We start from the raw sequence: 13,582 nt of genomic DNA, 5'->3' as shown, positions 1-13,582 counted from the left end.
AGTGAATTAATACATTGAGATATTCTCTCCGCTACGCAGGGCCAACACCAACTACAGTGACAGGCACACCTCCAGCTTCTGCAATTACAATCACCAGTAAGTAATATTTTTTCTCATTGTGACATGATATCAACCCTGCCAAAACTGACCAATAAAATGTGTTGTCTTTCGAGTATCATTGAAATATTTTCGATATTCAGTCCTTGTATAGTTTAGTCTATAAATCAGTAGCGGTTGAATTGTTCGCTATCACTTTTGATAGTTAGTGTCAGCTGTGGGTTAGTGATGAGCACTCTAGCCTCTGACTCGGAAGGTTCGGGTTCAAATCCCATTCCAGGGATTTGAGCCCTAAAATCTAAGCTGACACTCCAGTGCAGTGCTGAGGGAGTGCTGCGGTGTTGGAGGTACTGTTTTTCACATAATACACTGAACCGCGGCCCCGTCTGCACTCTTGGGTGGACGTAAAAGATCCCATGACACTATTTCGAAGAAGAGCAGGAGAGGTATCACAGGTGTCCTTGCCATAATTTATCCCTCAATCAACTTAAGTAAAAACGAGTTATCTGTTCATTATCACATGCTGTTTTTGGGAGCTTGCTGTGAGCAATTTGGCTGCCACGTTTCGCACATTGCAACAGTGACTACATTCCAAAAATAGTTCATTGATGGTTAAGCACTTTGAGCTATCCGGTGGTCATGAAAGGCGCTATTTAAATGCAAGCTATTCTTTCCTTGGTATGTTTATTAATAGTTGAATGTGTTGCTTTAATCCTCTAAACTAAGTGCTTTCTGATATGAAACACATTTGAGGAATGGCAAACAGCGAAGACTTGATGTAATCTTTTGAAACCTTTCCTTTGCCCTATAGGAGTAACAGGGAGCACAAGTGTGTTGGCTTCGACTTCCCTCACTGGTAATTGATGCATATTTATTTTGAGAATGTGTAAACTTTGAAATGAATAGCATTCAAAGACACGAATGCTGCCTGGTATTCTAAATCACGGGCATTATCAGTTATAGATTTTGGAAATGATTAATACAATTCCACAAAAGTTTGATTTTAACGGATACTTTGTGACGTATTGCTCTTGCAAGGTTGAGAGCAATAATGGCAATATTTTCTTGTCATTAAAATGAGCATAGGTAGTTCTAACTGCCCTAGATCTACTGAGCAATGTTGAAGAAGCGGATTGGCAGAAACTATTTACATTTTCTCCAAATTCTGACATTTAAGTTTTGGAATTTGTTTGCAATTTACTTTTGCATTTTGAAGGTTTCGGGGATTGCTGTCAATAATGATAGAAGCCTAAATTCACTAATTACCACGAAAGATTACACATTTCAGGTCAATCGATGGTTACAATAATATTTGTTGTTTCTGAGAACAAAAGGACTTGCTTGAAAACATATCATTTGCAAAATCCTGTACCAAGAGCTTTTCTTTCCTTAATTCCGGACAAGAATGTTGCTTCCATGTCCAATTTCTGTTCGGAAAAAGCGATGAAATGATTCCTGCAAATCAGAAAGAAGGAAATTGCTCAGTATGGAGAAATTGATGAAGTATTGATGAGAAGTGTAGTGTGTTCAGTGATGTTCTCAAATTTGCCCATTGCTCTTTGGAAAATAAGTCATGCAATACTCCTTGAAATATATTTTTTACTTGAAACCATAAGGTAGATCTTGTTGATAAAAGATAATGACGTGTTTGCTGACAACATGGGAGTTAATAGTGTAATTGTTCGATAAGTAGATTGCTTACACATGCAACTTGGGCCAAACCCTGCACTGAAAGACAACCATTTTCTTTCTTGAAGGGAGTTGGGCAAATGATACTTGAGCAGTACTTATTGATCTGCTCATTGTATTTGTAGTGGCACTTGTAATGTGCTCTTTCCAATGTGACCAATTAATGATTAAGTTCAAAATAAAATATATGGGAGTCCATTTACATCCAACAGTGAATTAATATTATATAATATTTTCACGGCTATGTGGTGTCAACAACAACTAATGTGACAGGCACATAAACAGCTTCTGCAACTACCATCTCTTGTTAGTAGAGTGCTTTCTCATCGTCATGTGAACTCTATTTGCAGCAATTAGTGAATATTGTAATATTTCCTCCGCTACATAGGGCCAACACCAACTAGAGTGACAGGCGCACCTACAACGTCTGAAACTACCACTACTGGTGAGTGTAGTTTTACACATATTCACGTGAAATCGCTTTACAGCAATTAGTGAAATAATACATTGTAATATTTTCTCCGCTACATAGGGCCAACACCAATTACAGTGCCAGGTACACCTACAACGTCTGAAACTATCGCTACTGGTGAGTGTAGTTTTATACATAGTCAGTCAAATCTATTTACAGCAATTAGTGAAATAATACATTGTAATATTTTCTCCGCTACAAAGGGCCAACACCAATTACAGTGCCTGGTGCACCTTCAACGTCTAAAACTACCACTACTGGTGAGTGTAGTTTTACACATAGTCAGTGAAATCTATTTACAGCAATTAGTGAATTAATACATTGAGATATTCTCTCCGCTACGCAGGGCCAACACCAACTACAGTGACAGGCACACCTCCAGCTTCTGCAATTACAATCACCAGTAAGTAATATTTTTTCTCATTGTGACATGATATCAACCCTGCCAAAACTGACCAATAAAATGTGTTGTCTTTCGAGTATCATTGAAGTATGTTCGATATTCAGTCCTTGTATAGTTTAGTCTATAAATCAGTAGCGGTTGAATTGTTCGCTATCACTTTTGATAGTTAGTGTCAGCTGTGGGTTAGTGATGAGCACTCTAGCCTCTGACTCGGAAGGTTCGGGTTCAAATCCCACTCCAGGGACTTGAGCCCCAAAATCTAAGCTGACACTCTAGTGCAGTGCTGAGGAAGTGCTGCGGTGTTGGAGGTACTGTTTTTCACATAATACACTGAACCGCGGCCCCGTCTGCACTCTTGGGTGGACGTAAAAGATCCCATGACACTATTTCGAAGAAGAGCAGGAGAGGTATCACAGGTGTCCTTGCCATAATTTATCCCTCAATCAACTTAAGTAAAAACGAGTTATCTGTTCATCATCACATGCTGTTTTTGGGAGCTTGCTGTGAGCAATTTGGCTGCCACGTTTCGCACATTGCAACAGTGACTACATTCCAAAAATAGTTCATTGATGGTTAAGCACTTTGAGCTATCCGGTGGTCGTGAAAGGCGCTATTTAAATGCAAGCTATTCTTTCCTTGGTATGTTTGTTAATAGTTGAATGTGTTGCTTTAATCCTCTAAACTAAGTGCTTTCTGATATGAAACACATTTGAGGAATGGCAAACAGCGAAGACTTGATGTAATCTTTTGAAACCTTTCCTTTGCCCGATAGGAGTAACAGGGAGCACAAGTGTGTTGGCTTCGACTTCCCTCACTGGTAATTGATGCATATTTATTTTGAGAATGTGTAAACTTTGAAATGAATAGCATTAAAAGACACGAATGCTGCCTGGTATTCTAAATCACGGGCATTATCAGTTATAGGTTTCGGAAATGATTAATACATTTCCACAAAAGTTTGATTTTAACGGATACTTTGTGACGTGTTGCTCTTGCAAGATTGAGCCCAATGACGGCAATATTTTCTTGTCATTAAAATGAGCATAGGTAGTTCTGACTGCCCTAGATCTACTGAGCAATGTTGAAGAAGCGGATTGGCAGAAACTATTTACATTTTCTCCAAATTCTGACATTTAAGTTTTGGAATTTGTTTGCAATTTACTTTTGCATTTTGAAGAATTCGGGGATTGCTGTCAATAATGATAGAAGCCTAAATTCACTGATTACCACGAAAGATTATACATTTCAGGTCAATCGATGGTTACAGTAATATTTGTTGCTTCGGAGAACAAAAGGACTTGCTTGAAAACATATCATTCGAAAAATCCTGAACCAAGAGCTTTTCTTTCCTTAATTCCAGACAAGAATATTGCTTCCATGTCCAATTTCTGTTTGGAAAAAGCAATGAAATGATTCCTGCAAATGTGAAAGAAGGAAATTGCTCAGTATGGAGAAATTGATGAATTATTGATGAGAAGTGTAGCGTGTTCAGTGATGTTCTCAAATTTGCCCATTGCTCTTTGGAAAATAAGTCATGCAATATTCCTTGAAATATGTTTTTTACTTGAAACCATAAGGTAGATCTTGTTGATAAAAGATAATGACGTGTTTGCTGACAACATGGGAGTTAATAGTGTAATTGTTCGATAAGTAGATTGCTTACACATGCAACTTGGGCCAAACCCTGCACTGAAAGACAACCATTTTCTTTCTTGAAGGGAGTTGGGCAAATGATACTTGAGCAGTACTTATTGATCTGCTCATTGTATTTGTAGTGGCACTTGTAATGTGCTCTTTCCAATGTGACCAATTAATGATTAAGTTCAAAATAAAATATATGGGAGTCCATTTACATCCAACAGTGAATTAATATTATATAATATTTTCACTGCTACGTGGTGTCAACACCAACTACTGTGACAGGTATATTAACAGCTTCTGCAACTACCATCTCTTGTTAGTAGAGTGCTTTCTCATCGTCATGTGAACTCTATTTGCAGCAATTAGTGAATATTGTAATATTTCCTCTGCTACATAGGGCCAACACCAACTAGAGTGACAGGCGCACCTACAACGTCTGAAACTACCACTACTGGTGAGTGTAGTTTTACACATATTCACGTGAAATCGCTTTACAGCAATTAGTGAAATAATACATTGTAATATTTTCTCCGCTACATAGGGCCAACACCAATTACAGTGCCAGGTGCACCTACAACGTCTGAAACTATCGCTACTGGTGAGTGTAGTTTTATACATACTCAGTCAAATCTATTTACAGCAATTAGTGAAATAATACATTGTAATATTTTCTCCGCTACAAAGGGCCAACACCAATTACAGTGCCTGGTGCACCTTCAACGTCTAAAACTACCACTACTGGTGAGTGTAGTTTTACACATTGTCAGTGAAATCTATTTACAGCAATTAGTGAATTAATACATTGAGATATTCTCTCCGCTACGCAGGGCCAACACCAACTACAGTGACAGGCACACCTCCAGCTTCTGCAATTACAATCACCAGTAAGTAATATTTTTTCTCATTGTGACATGATATCAACCCTGCCAAAACTGACCAATAAAATGTGTTGTCTTTCGAGTATCATTGAAATATTTTCGATATTCAGTCCTTGTATAGTTTAGTCTATAAATCAGTAGCGGTTGAATTGTTCGCTATCACTTTTGATAGTTAGTGTCAGCTGTGGGTTAGTGATGAGCACTCTAGCCTCTGACTCGGAAGGTTCGGGTTCAAATCCCATTCCAGGGATTTGAGCCCTAAAATCTAAGCTGACACTCCAGTGCAGTGCTGAGGGAGTGCTGCGGTGTTGGAGGTACTGTTTTTCACATAATACACTGAACCGCGGCCCCGTCTGCACTCTTGGGTGGACGTAAAAGATCCCATGACACTATTTCGAAGAAGAGCAGGAGAGGTATCACAGGTGTCCTTGCCATAATTTATCCCTCAATCAACTTAAGTAAAAACGAGTTATCTGTTCATTATCACATGCTGTTTTTGGGAGCTTGCTGTGAGCAATTTGGCTGCCACGTTTCGCACATTGCAACAGTGACTACATTCCAAAAATAGTTCATTGATGGTTAAGCACTTTGAGCTATCCGGTGGTCATGAAAGGCGCTATTTAAATGCAAGCTATTCTTTCCTTGGTATGTTTATTAATAGTTGAATGTGTTGCTTTAATCCTCTAAACTAAGTGCTTTCTGATATGAAACACATTTGAGGAATGGCAAACAGCGAAGACTTGATGTAATCTTTTGAAACCTTTCCTTTGCCCTATAGGAGTAACAGGGAGCACAAGTGTGTTGGCTTTGACTTCCCTCACTGGTAATTGATGCATATTTATTTTGAGAATGTGTAAACTTTGAAATGAATAGCATTCAAAGACACGAATGCTGCCTGGTATTCTAAATCACGGGCATTATCAGTTATAGATTTTGGAAATGATTAATACAATTCCACAAAAGTTTGATTTTAACGGATACTTTGTGACGTGTTGCTCTTGCAAGGTTGAGAGCAATAATGGCAATATTTTCTTGTCATTAAAATGAGCATAGGTAGTTCTAACTGCCCTAGATCTACTGAGCAATGTTGAAGAAGCGGATTGGCAGAAACTATTTACATTTTCTCCAAATTCTGACATTTAAGTTTTGGAATTTGTTTGCAATTTACTTTTGCATTTTGAAGGTTTCGGGGATTGCTGTCAATAATGATAGAAGCCTAAATTCACTAATTACCACGAAAGATTACACATTTCAGGTCAATCGATGGTTACAATAATATTTGTTGTTTCTGAGAACAAAAGGACTTGCTTGAAAACATATCATTTGCAAAATCCTGTACCAAGAGCTTTTCTTTCCTTAATTCCGGACAAGAATGTTGCTTCCATGTCCAATTTCTGTTCGGAAAAAGCGATGAAATGATTCCTGCAAATCAGAAAGAAGGAAATTGCTCAGTATGGAGAAATTGATGAAGTATTGATGAGAAGTGTAGTGTGTTCAGTGATGTTCTCAAATTTGCCCATTGCTCTTTGGAAAATAAGTCATGCAATACTCCTTGAAATATATTTTTTACTTGAAACCATAAGGTAGATCTTGTTGATAAAAGATAATGACGTGTTTGCTGACAACATGGGAGTTAATAGTGTAATTGTTCGATAAGTAGATTGCTTACACATGCAACTTGGGCCAAACCCTGCACTGAAAGACAACCATTTTCTTTCTTGAAGGGAGTTGGGCAAATGATACTTGAGCAGTACTTATTGATCTGCTCATTGTATTTGTAGTGGCACTTGTAATGTGCTCTTTCCAATGTGACCAATTAATGATTAAGTTCAAAATAAAATATATGGGAGTCCATTTACATCCAACAGTGAATTAATATTATATAATATTTTCACGGCTATGTGGTGTCAACAACAACTAATGTGACAGGCACATAAACAGCTTCTGCAACTACCATCTCTTGTTAGTAGAGTGCTTTCTCATCGTCATGTGAACTCTATTTGCAGCAATTAGTGAATATTGTAATATTTCCTCCGCTACATAGGGCCAACACCAACTAGAGTGACAGGCGCACCTACAACGTCTGAAACTACCACTACTGGTGAGTGTAGTTTTACACATATTCACGTGAAATCGCTTTACAGCAATTAGTGAAATAATACATTGTAATATTTTCTCCGCTACATAGGGCCAACACCAATTACAGTGCCAGGTACACCTACAACGTCTGAAACTATCGCTACTGGTGAGTGTAGTTTTATACATAGTCAGTCAAATCTATTTACAGCAATTAGTGAAATAATACATTGTAATATTTTCTCCGCTACAAAGGGCCAACACCAATTACAGTGCCTGGTGCACCTTCAACGTCTAAAACTACCACTACTGGTGAGTGTAGTTTTACACATAGTCAGTGAAATCTATTTACAGCAATTAGTGAATTAATACATTGAGATATTCTCTCCGCTACGCAGGGCCAACACCAACTACAGTGACAGGCACACCTCCAGCTTCTGCAATTACAATCACCAGTAAGTAATATTTTTTCTCATTGTGACATGATATCAACCCTGCCAAAACTGACCAATAAAATGTGTTGTCTTTCGAGTATCATAGAAGTATTTTCGATATTCAGTCCTTGTATAGTTTAGTCTATAAATCAGTAGCGGTTGAATTGTTCGCTATCACTTTTGATAGTTAGTGTCAGCTGTGGGTTAGTGATGAGCACTCTAGCCTCTGACTCGGAAGGTTCGGGTTCAAATCCCACTCCAGGGACTTGAGCCCCAAAATCTAAGCTGACACTCTAGTGCAGTGCTGAGGAAGTGCTGCGGTGTTGGAGGTACTGTTTTTCACATAATACACTGAACCGCGGCCCCGTCTGCACTCTTGGGTGGACGTAAAAGATCCCATGACACTATTTCGAAGAAGAGCAGGAGAGGTATCACAGGTGTCCTTGCCATAATTTATCCCTCAATCAACTTAAGTAAAAACGAGTTATCTGTTCATCATCACATGCTGTTTTTGGGAGCTTGCTGTGAGCAATTTGGCTGCCACGTTTCGCACATTGCAACAGTGACTACATTCCAAAAATAGTTCATTGATGGTTAAGCACTTTGAGCTATCCGGTGGTCATGAAAGGCGCTATTTAAATGCAAGCTATTCTTTCCTTGGTATGTTTATTAATAGTTGAATGTGTTGCTTTAATCCTCTAAACTAAGTGCTTTCTGATATGAAACACATTTGAGGAATGGCAAACAGCGAAGACTTGATGTAATCTTTTGAAACCTTTCCTTTGCCCGATAGGAGTAACAGGGAGCACAAGTGTGTTGGCTTCGACTTCCCTCACTGGTAATTGATGCATATTTATTTTGAGAATGTGTAAACTTTGAAATGAATAGTATTAAAAGACACGAATGCTGCCTGGTATTCTAAATCACGGGCATTATCAGTTATAGGTTTCGGAAATGATTAATACATTTCCACAAAAGTTTGATTTTAACGGATACTTTGTGACGTGTTGCTCTTGCAAGATTGAGCCCAATGACGGCAATATTTTCTTGTCATTAAAATGAGCATAGGTAGTTCTGACTGCCCTAGATCTACTGAGCAATGTTGAAGAAGCGGATTGGCAGAAACTATTTACATTGTCTCCAAATTCTGACATTTAAGTTTTGGAATTTGTTTGCAATTTACTTTTGCATTTTGAAGAATTCGGGGATTGCTGTCAATAATGATAGAAGCCTAAATTCACTGATTACCACGAAAGATTATACATTTCAGGTCAATCGATGGTTACAGTAATATTTGTTGCTTCGGAGAACAAAAGGACTTGCTTGAAAACATATCATTCGAAAAATCCTGAACCAAGAGCTTTTCTTTCCTTAATTCCAGACAAGAATATTGCTTCCATGTCCAATTTCTGTTTGGAAAAAGCAATGAAATGATTCCTGCAAATGTGAAAGAAGGAAATTGCTCAGTATGGAGAAATTGATGAATTATTGATGAGAAGTGTAGCGTGTTCAGTGATGTTCTCAAATTTGCCCATTGCTCTTTGGAAAATAAGTCATGCAATATTCCTTGAAATATGTTTTTTACTTGAAACCATAAGGTAGATCTTGTTGATAAAAGATAATGACGTGTTTGCTGACAACATGGGAGTTAATAATGTAATTGTTCGATAAGTAGATTGCTTACACATGCAACTTGGGCCAAACCCTGCACTGAAAGACAACCATTTTCTTTCTTGAAGGGAGTTGGGCAAATGATACTTGAGCAGTACTTATTGATCTGCTCATTGTATTTGTAGTGGCACTTGTAATGTGCTCTTTCCAATGTGACCAATTAATGATTAAGTTCAAAATAAAATATATGGGAGTCCATTTACATCCGACAGTGAATTAATATTATATAATATTTTCACTGCTACGTGGTGTCAACACCAACTACTGTGACAGGTATATAAACAGCTTCTGCAACTACCATCTCTTGTTAGTAGAGTGCTTTCTCATCGTCATGTGAACTCTATTTGCAGCAATTAGTGAATATTGTAATATTTCCTCTGCTACATAGGGCCAACACCAACTAGAGTGACAGGCGCACCTACAACGTCTGAAACTACCACTACTGGTGAGTGTAGTTTTACACATATTCACGTGAAATCGCTTTACAGCAATTAGTGAAATAATACATTGTAATATTTTCTCCGCTACATAGGGCCAACACCAATTACAGTGCCAGGTGCACCTACAACGTCTGAAACTATCGCTACTGGTGAGTGTAGTTTTATACATAGTCAGTCAAATCTATTTACAGCAATTAGTGAAATAATACATTGTAATATTTTCTCCGCTACAAAGGGCCAACACCAATTACAGTGCCTGGTGCACCTTCAACGTCTAAAACTACCACTACTGGTGAGTGTAGTTTTACACATTGTCAGTGAAATCTATTTACAGCAATTAGTGAATTAATACATTGAGATATTCTCTCCGCTACGCAGGGCCAACACCAACTACAGTGACAGGCACACCTCCAGCTTCTGCAATTACAATCACCAGTAAGTAATATTTTTTCTCATTGTGACATGATATCAACCCTGCCAAAACTGACCAATAAAATGTGTTGTCTTTCGAGTATCTTTGAAATATTTTCGATATTCAGTCCTTGTATAGTTTAGTCTATAAATCAGTAGCGGTTGAATTGTTCGCTATCACTTTTGATAGTTAGTGTCAGCTGTGGGTTAGTGATGAGCACTCTAGCCTCTGACTCAGAAGGTTCGGGTTCAAATCCCACTCCAGGGACTTGAGCCCCAAAATCTAAGCTGACACTCCAGTGCAGTGCTGAGGGAGTGCTGCGGTGTTGGAGGTACTGTTTTTCACATAATACAGTGAACCGCGGCCCCGTCTGCACTCTCGGGTGGACGTAAAAGATCCCATGACACTATTTCGAAGAAGAGCAGGAGAGGTATCACAGGTGTCCTTGCCATAATTTATCCCTCAATCAACTTAAGTAAAAACGAGTTATCTGTTCATTATCACATGCTGTTTTTGGGAGCTTGCTGTGAGCAATTTGGCTGCCACGTTTCGCACATTGCAACAGTGACTACATTCCAAAAATAGTTCATTGATGGTTAAGCACTTTGAGCTATCCGGTGGTCGTGAAAGGCGCTATTTAAATGCAAGCTATTCTTTCCTTGGTATGTTTGTTAATAGTTGAATGTGTTGCTTTAATCCTCTAAACTAAGTGCTTTCTGATATGAAACACATTTGAGGAATGGCAAACAGCGAAGACTTGATGTAATCTTTTGAAACCTTTCCTTTGCCCGATAGGAGTAACAGGGAGCACAAGTGTGTTGGCTTCGACTTCCCTCACTGGTAATTGATGCATATTTATTTTGAGAATGTGTAAACTTTGAAATGAATAGCATTCAAAGACACGAATGCTGCCTGGTATTCTAAATCACGGGCATTATCAGTTATAGATTTTGGAAATGATTAATACAATTCCACAAAAGTTTGATTTTAACGGATACTTTGTGACGTGTTGCTCTTGCAAGGTTGAGAGCAATAATGGCAATATTTTCTTGTCATTAAAATGAGCATAGTTAGTTCTCACTGCCCTAGATCTACTGAGCAATGTTGAAGAAGCGGATTGGCAGAAACTATTTACATTTTCTCCAAATTCTGACATTTAAGTTTTGGAATTTGTTTGCAATTTACTTTTGCATTTTGAAGAATTCGGGGATTGCTGTCAATAATGATAGAAGCCTAAATTCACTAATTACCACGAAAGATTACACATTTCAGGTCAATCGATGGTTACAATAATATTTGTTGTTTCTGAGAACAAAAGGACTTGCTTGAAAACATATCATTTGCAAAATCCTGTACCAAGAGCTTTTCTTTCCTTAATTCCGGACAAGAATGTTGCTTCCATGTCCAATTTCTGTTCGGAAAAAGCGATGAAATGATTCCTGCAAATCAGAAAGAAGGAAATTGCTCAGTATGGAGAAATTGATGAAGTATTGATGAGAAGTGTAGTGTGTTCAGTGATGTTCTCAAATTTGCCCAATGCTCTTTGGAAAATAAGTCATGCAATAAGTCCTTGAAATATATTTTTTACTTGAAACCATAAGGTAGATCTTGTTGATAAAAGATAATGACGTGTTTGCTGACAACATGGGAGTTAATAGTGTAATTGTTCGATAAGTAGATTGCTTACACATGCAACTTGGGCCAAACCCTGCACTGAAAGACAACCATTTTCTTTCTTGAAGGGAGTTGGGCAAATGATACTTGAGCAGTACTTATTGATCTGCTCATTGTATTTGTAGTGGCACTTGTAATGTGCTCTTTCCAATGTGACCAATTAATGATTAAGTTCAAAATAAAATATATGGGAGTCCATTTCCATCCAACAGTGAATTAATATTATATAATATTTTCACGGCTATGTGGTGTCAACACCAACTACTGTGACAGGTACATAAACAGCTTCTGCAACTACCATCTCTTGTTAGTAGAGTGCTTTCTCATCGTCATGTGAACTCTATTTGCAGCAATTAGTGAATATTGTAATATTTCCTCCGCTACATAGGGCCAACACCAACTAGAGTGACAGGCGCACCTACAACGTCTGAAACTACCACTACTGGTGAGTGTAGTTTTACACATATTCACGTGAAATCGCTTTACAGCAATTAGTGAAATAATACATTGTAATATTTTCTCCGCTACATAGGGCCAACACCAATTACAGTGCCAGGTGCACCTACAACGTCTGAAACTATCGCTACTGGTGAGTGTAGTTTTATACATAGTCAGTCAAATCTATTTACAGCAATTAGTGAAATAATACATTGTAATATTTTCTCCGCTACAAAGGGCCAACACCAATTACAGTGCCTGGTGCACCTTCAACGTCTAAAACTACCACTACTGGTGAGTGTAGTTTTACACATAGTCAGTGAAATCTATTTACAGCAATTAGTGAATTAATACATTGAGATATTCTCTCCGCTACGCAGGGCCAACACCAACTACAGTGACAGGCACACCTCCAGCTTCTGCAATTACAATCACCAGTAAGTAATATTTTTTCTCATTGTGACATGATATCAACCCTGCCAAAACTGACCAATAAAATGTGTTGTCTTTCGAGTATCTTTGAAATATTTTCGATATTCAGTCCTTGTATAGTTTAGTCTATAAATCAGTAGCGGTTGAATTGTTCGCTATCACTTTTGATAGTTAGTGTCAGCTGTGGGTTAGTGATGAGCACTCTAGCCTCTGACTCAGAAGGTTCGGGTTCAAATCCCACTCCAGGGACTTGAGCCCCAAAATCTAAGCTGACACTCCAGTGCAGTGCTGAGGGAGTGCTGCGGTGTTGGAGGTACTGTTTTTCACATAATACAGTGAACCGCGGCCCCGTCTGCACTCTCGGGTGGACGTAAAAGATCCCATGACACTATTTCGAAGAAGAGCAGGAGAGGTATCACAGGTGTCCTTGCCATAATTTATCCCTCAATCAACTTAAGTAAAAACGAGTTATCTGTTCATTATCACATGCTGTTTTTGGGAGCTTGCTGTGAGCAATTTGGCTGCCACGTTTCGCACATTGCAACAGTGACTACATTCCAAAAATAGTTCATTGATGGTTAAGCACTTTGAGCTATCCGGTGGTCGTGAAAGGCGCTATTTAAATGCAAGCTATTCTTTCCTTGGTATGTTTGTTAATAGTTGAATGTGTTGCTTTAATCCTCTAAACTAAGTGCTTTCTGATATGAAACACATTTGAGGAATGGCAAACAGCGAAGACTTGATGTAATCTTTTGAAACCTTTCCTTTGCCCGATAGGAGTAACAGGGAGCACAAGTGTGTTGGCTTCGACTTCCCTCACTGGTAATTGATGCATATTTATTTTGAGAATGTGTAAACTTTGAAA

General features: G+C 38.3%; 1 protein-coding gene across 1 annotated transcript in view; it reads left to right on the top strand.

Moving 5' to 3' along the window:
- LOC139278100 (mucin-2-like) overlaps nucleotides 1–13,582 on the top strand; it is a 137,722-nt gene that overhangs the window by 42,225 nt on the left and 81,915 nt on the right. The window contains exons 59-79 of the mRNA XM_070896759.1: nucleotides 40–96; nucleotides 2,135–2,191; nucleotides 2,279–2,335; nucleotides 2,422–2,478; nucleotides 2,565–2,621; nucleotides 4,660–4,716; nucleotides 4,804–4,860; nucleotides 4,947–5,003; nucleotides 5,090–5,146; nucleotides 7,185–7,241; nucleotides 7,329–7,385; nucleotides 7,472–7,528; nucleotides 7,615–7,671; nucleotides 9,710–9,766; nucleotides 9,854–9,910; nucleotides 9,997–10,053; nucleotides 10,140–10,196; nucleotides 12,236–12,292; nucleotides 12,380–12,436; nucleotides 12,523–12,579; nucleotides 12,666–12,722. Coding sequence (XP_070752860.1) covers nucleotides 40–96; nucleotides 2,135–2,191; nucleotides 2,279–2,335; nucleotides 2,422–2,478; nucleotides 2,565–2,621; nucleotides 4,660–4,716; nucleotides 4,804–4,860; nucleotides 4,947–5,003; nucleotides 5,090–5,146; nucleotides 7,185–7,241; nucleotides 7,329–7,385; nucleotides 7,472–7,528; nucleotides 7,615–7,671; nucleotides 9,710–9,766; nucleotides 9,854–9,910; nucleotides 9,997–10,053; nucleotides 10,140–10,196; nucleotides 12,236–12,292; nucleotides 12,380–12,436; nucleotides 12,523–12,579; nucleotides 12,666–12,722 — 1,197 coding nt within the window. The remainder of the gene's footprint in view (nucleotides 1–39; nucleotides 97–2,134; nucleotides 2,192–2,278; nucleotides 2,336–2,421; nucleotides 2,479–2,564; nucleotides 2,622–4,659; nucleotides 4,717–4,803; nucleotides 4,861–4,946; nucleotides 5,004–5,089; nucleotides 5,147–7,184; nucleotides 7,242–7,328; nucleotides 7,386–7,471; nucleotides 7,529–7,614; nucleotides 7,672–9,709; nucleotides 9,767–9,853; nucleotides 9,911–9,996; nucleotides 10,054–10,139; nucleotides 10,197–12,235; nucleotides 12,293–12,379; nucleotides 12,437–12,522; nucleotides 12,580–12,665; nucleotides 12,723–13,582) is intronic.

Source organism: Pristiophorus japonicus, chromosome 13 (assembly GCF_044704955.1).
Source record: "Pristiophorus japonicus isolate sPriJap1 chromosome 13, sPriJap1.hap1, whole genome shotgun sequence".
NCBI lineage: Eukaryota > Metazoa > Chordata > Chondrichthyes > Pristiophoridae > Pristiophorus > Pristiophorus japonicus.
The sequence above is the reverse complement of the archived record's forward strand: the minus strand, read 5'-3'. Positions and strand labels throughout refer to the sequence as shown.